This window comes from Sinocyclocheilus anshuiensis, unplaced genomic scaffold (assembly GCF_001515605.1).
Source record: "Sinocyclocheilus anshuiensis isolate Anshui unplaced genomic scaffold, SAMN03320099.WGS_v1.1 scaffold1036, whole genome shotgun sequence".
Taxonomy (NCBI): Eukaryota; Metazoa; Chordata; class Actinopteri; order Cypriniformes; family Cyprinidae; genus Sinocyclocheilus; species Sinocyclocheilus anshuiensis.
This window is the reverse complement of record NW_015550226.1, coordinates 798,910-802,394: the sequence shown is the minus strand read 5'-3', so window position 1 is coordinate 802,394 and position 3,485 is coordinate 798,910. Positions and strand designations below refer to the sequence as shown.

Here is a 3,485-nt window from a genome sequence, read left to right as displayed (position 1 = left end):
TGCAACAAATGACTCGTTTATAATGGGTTTTAATGTTTTTGTCTCGTCGTTCCGGGACACAGCATCACAGTATGGTAAGGGGCGTAGCATTTCCGTCACACGCTTGAGGTATTCGGCCAATCACAACGCACTGGATAGCTGGCCAATCAGAGCACACCTCGCTTTTCAGACCGATGAGCTTTGTAAAAATCTACGCATTTCAGAAAGGCGGGGCATAGAGGAGAAACAATAATGTACAGTATGTGGAAAATAATGTGTTTTTTAACCTTAAACCGCATAAACACATTACACCAAATACACAAAATAATGTTCTTTTTAGCAACATCATATGACCCCTTTAAAGTCATTATGCAGGGAAATGTCTACTAACATATTTATTTACTTTTAGATTATGTTATATACAGCTGTAACATTGGCTGTGGTAAAAAGGCCAGACATTTTCACTGCTGCAAGTGTCCCAAGACTTACTTCAAGAAAAGTGAGCTAAAAAGGCATCTTTGCAGCACTCATCCAATAGCTCCAGAAGCACCTTCTTTACAGCCACCAGCACCTGGTCCACTGGAATTACCAGCTCGTCCAGTGATGGCTAAAAGAAAGCAAATCTCAGCGCAGTGTCCTCACTGTGGGCTCAGTCTTAATTCTAAAAATTTAAAGAAACACATTGAGCGGAAGCATCATGAAGCCTTGCATACCATAACTTCAGTTCTACCAGCACAGTGTGTCGATAACAAGAATGGAATATACGTTGTGTCAGAATCATTTTGTGAGCCCTGTACCCCCATCCATGTGGTCAAAAAATTTTGGGGTTCATCCCACAAGGTTAAGTGTGAAATGGATAATTGCAACAATCGTGTTGAAGTTGCACAAAGGAGAGGACTTTTGGTTGCGCAGTGTGTACATCTAAGCTCAGTAGACTACACCTGTGCTATTGCACCGAGTGAGGATTTATCAGAGCATGTGTTGACTGAGATGGTGGAGCGGAAATGGATTGGAGATATACGGAAAAAACGATGCCTTAAGATGCAAAATCAAGCTAAGCTTAAAGGTGCCACATTTACTAGCCTTGTTACCATTGGAGGCCCTGACTACATGTATTATATATCAATATATAAGCCAAAGGTGTCACATTACAGTAAACTGGGCAGAGTCTTGGTGGATTACAATGCCAAGACAAACACTTGGAACTGCCCTTGTGGCAAACGTGGAAAATCATGCCTGCACAAGAGTATTGCAAAATGGTGTCTCTATCAAATGAAGAAGCAGCTCTTTAAAAAACCTGCTTGAAGCAGAGGAAGAAAATGAATCGGCGCAACTTGAGGATCTATCTAGCCAACAGTTGTTCCAAAAATGGGTGCCCAGCGACTGGTTGGGATAATGAACTGACACTTCAAATCTGTGATTCTACTGATATCAGAACCCCTGGTTATCCGATGTTCTTCGTGAGCATCGGACCAAACTCAGGGCAGCAGAGAGAAAATGGTGCAAATCAAAAGATCCGTCAGTCCTAAGTATGTATCAGTCTTTGCTTTCATCTTTCTCTGCTGAAGTCCATACTGCCAAATCTTCATACTTCCACAACAAGATCAACAGCGCTCCAGACACACGTAATCGCTTCAAAACTTTCCATTCTCTCCTCTGTTCCCCCAATTGTAAGTCGCTTTGGATAAAAGTGTCTGCTAAATGACTAAATGTAAATGTAAATGTATCAGTGAACAAAGACTGCATGAATGTAAAATGAAGAAAATAAAAAGAAATCCAAAGTCCAATTATTGAATTATTGATTTTGGGAATGTAAATGATTAGTTGACGATTGAGAGAAGCTATGGCGATTATTCTGGGGGAAGAAGAGCATACAGAGACTGTCAGCTTTTTAAAAATACATCACCATTACAGATCCAACAGTGATCCCCTTTGTGTTTTTCAGTTCATAGCAAAGCCCAACACACATTTATATTCATTAATGGAGTTTTATTAAACTAATTTTTTTAATAATTTATTTTTGTATACTGACAAAAAGATTTAAAATATAAAAGTTACAATACATATAACTGCATATAGCTTTGTCTACAGTTTGAATGTATTGGGACAGTTTAAAGCGGTCATTTTTTCTTCCCCCTTGAGGTGTTGGTAGGATTTTTGTATCAGAAACATATCATATAAAAAATATAGAAACCATACAATATTATATACATAAAATATGTATATATGCCATAATTTAAACACTTTCAGATTTATTAATGAAATTTTCCATAATTTTCCTTTTGACATATATGAGCTTATTTACTATAAAAGCATGCTGTTAGTGTCAGCTTAACTCAACTCGAACGTCCTTGTAAGTCCAAAAACAGTTTTTATTGAAATGAAGATTTTTTAAAACATCCTTGTCTGTGTAATGTCATACAGATGAATAGATCAGCACAAGACTGTTGCACAGACACTATCAACACCTGCTACTTCATCAGCTCTTTGGCCTGACCCATTGGTACATTAGTGAGGTGATAAGGATAGAAAGGAGAAATCCGAAACCAGTATCACTTGACTAAAAAATAGCATTATCTGCTGATAGATTGTAATGTTAGGAAAAGCTGCTTAGTTTCCATTATGTGATTGTCTGAGTGGAACATCATTGGATGTTTGGTACATTCCACTGTGAATTAATTTGTAACCAGTCACAAATAAACGCAGGGTTTGCAAACAGCCTTTTACAGGGAGATGGAACCGTCAGCAATGCAGCAGCATGTAAGCATGTCAATTCTAATGCCTAATCCGTCATCAGTGATTTTTGATGACTTCAATTTTTCTGTTTATATGTTGATAAAGCTGTAAAAGTAATGGTCATTTATCTGTAAGTCTTTAAGGAAACATGACCCATAAATGTTTTAAATTATGGGTAGAGCTGCAGTCACGCTAGACTTTAAAACTTATTTGGACACTAAAAAAAATTAAAACAATTGGAAGCCATTTGTAGTTGTAATGTATGTTTGTTTTTTTTTACTTTAAAATGATTATATTCATTCCCACTTTCCTTTCTGCTAAAATAATGCATATGGATAGTTAAAATTTATTGTCACTAGAATATTCCTGCAGTATGATCAGAAACATCCTGTTTCAAAAGGAAATTTTTAAACACAGTAAACTAAATTGTCCTTTTCAAGTGATTTAAAGGCACAATATGTAAGTTTTTGCCACTAGAGGGCGCGTATTCAAAACAAACAAAGAAACAAAGGCGTAGTTAGATGATGCTGTGACCGAGTGTGGAATCATGGGAGTTGTCGTTTTCATCCCCACAGCCGACGCAATCCGATGGGACTCGGGGCAGAAATCATGTTCATGGTTGAGCTGATTTATTAACGTAGTAGTATGAAGCAGGGTGAGGCTGAAAGCCGTCGAAGCGAAACGAGGCCGCTGAAGGAGCGTGACACATGGCTCGAAAGCAGCAGAGCTTTTATTATGCCACAGTCGACCGCTTCCGCTCCTTCCGGTCG

At 38.1% G+C, this 3,485-nt stretch overlaps 1 protein-coding gene across 2 annotated transcripts in view; it reads left to right on the top strand.

Annotated features, from left to right (window-relative positions):
* Nucleotides 1-1,411, top strand: part of LOC107661005 (uncharacterized) — a 7,989-nt gene extending 6,578 nt beyond the window's left edge. For both annotated transcript variants that reach the window (XM_016450446.1, XM_016450447.1), the window contains exon 5: nucleotides 389-1,411. In XM_016450446.1, the coding sequence (XP_016305932.1) occupies nucleotides 389-1,284 (896 nt within the window). In that variant the 3' untranslated portion in view covers nucleotides 1,285-1,411. The remainder of the gene's footprint in view (nucleotides 1-388) is intronic.
* The last annotated feature ends 2,074 nt before the right edge of the window (nucleotides 1,412-3,485 follow it).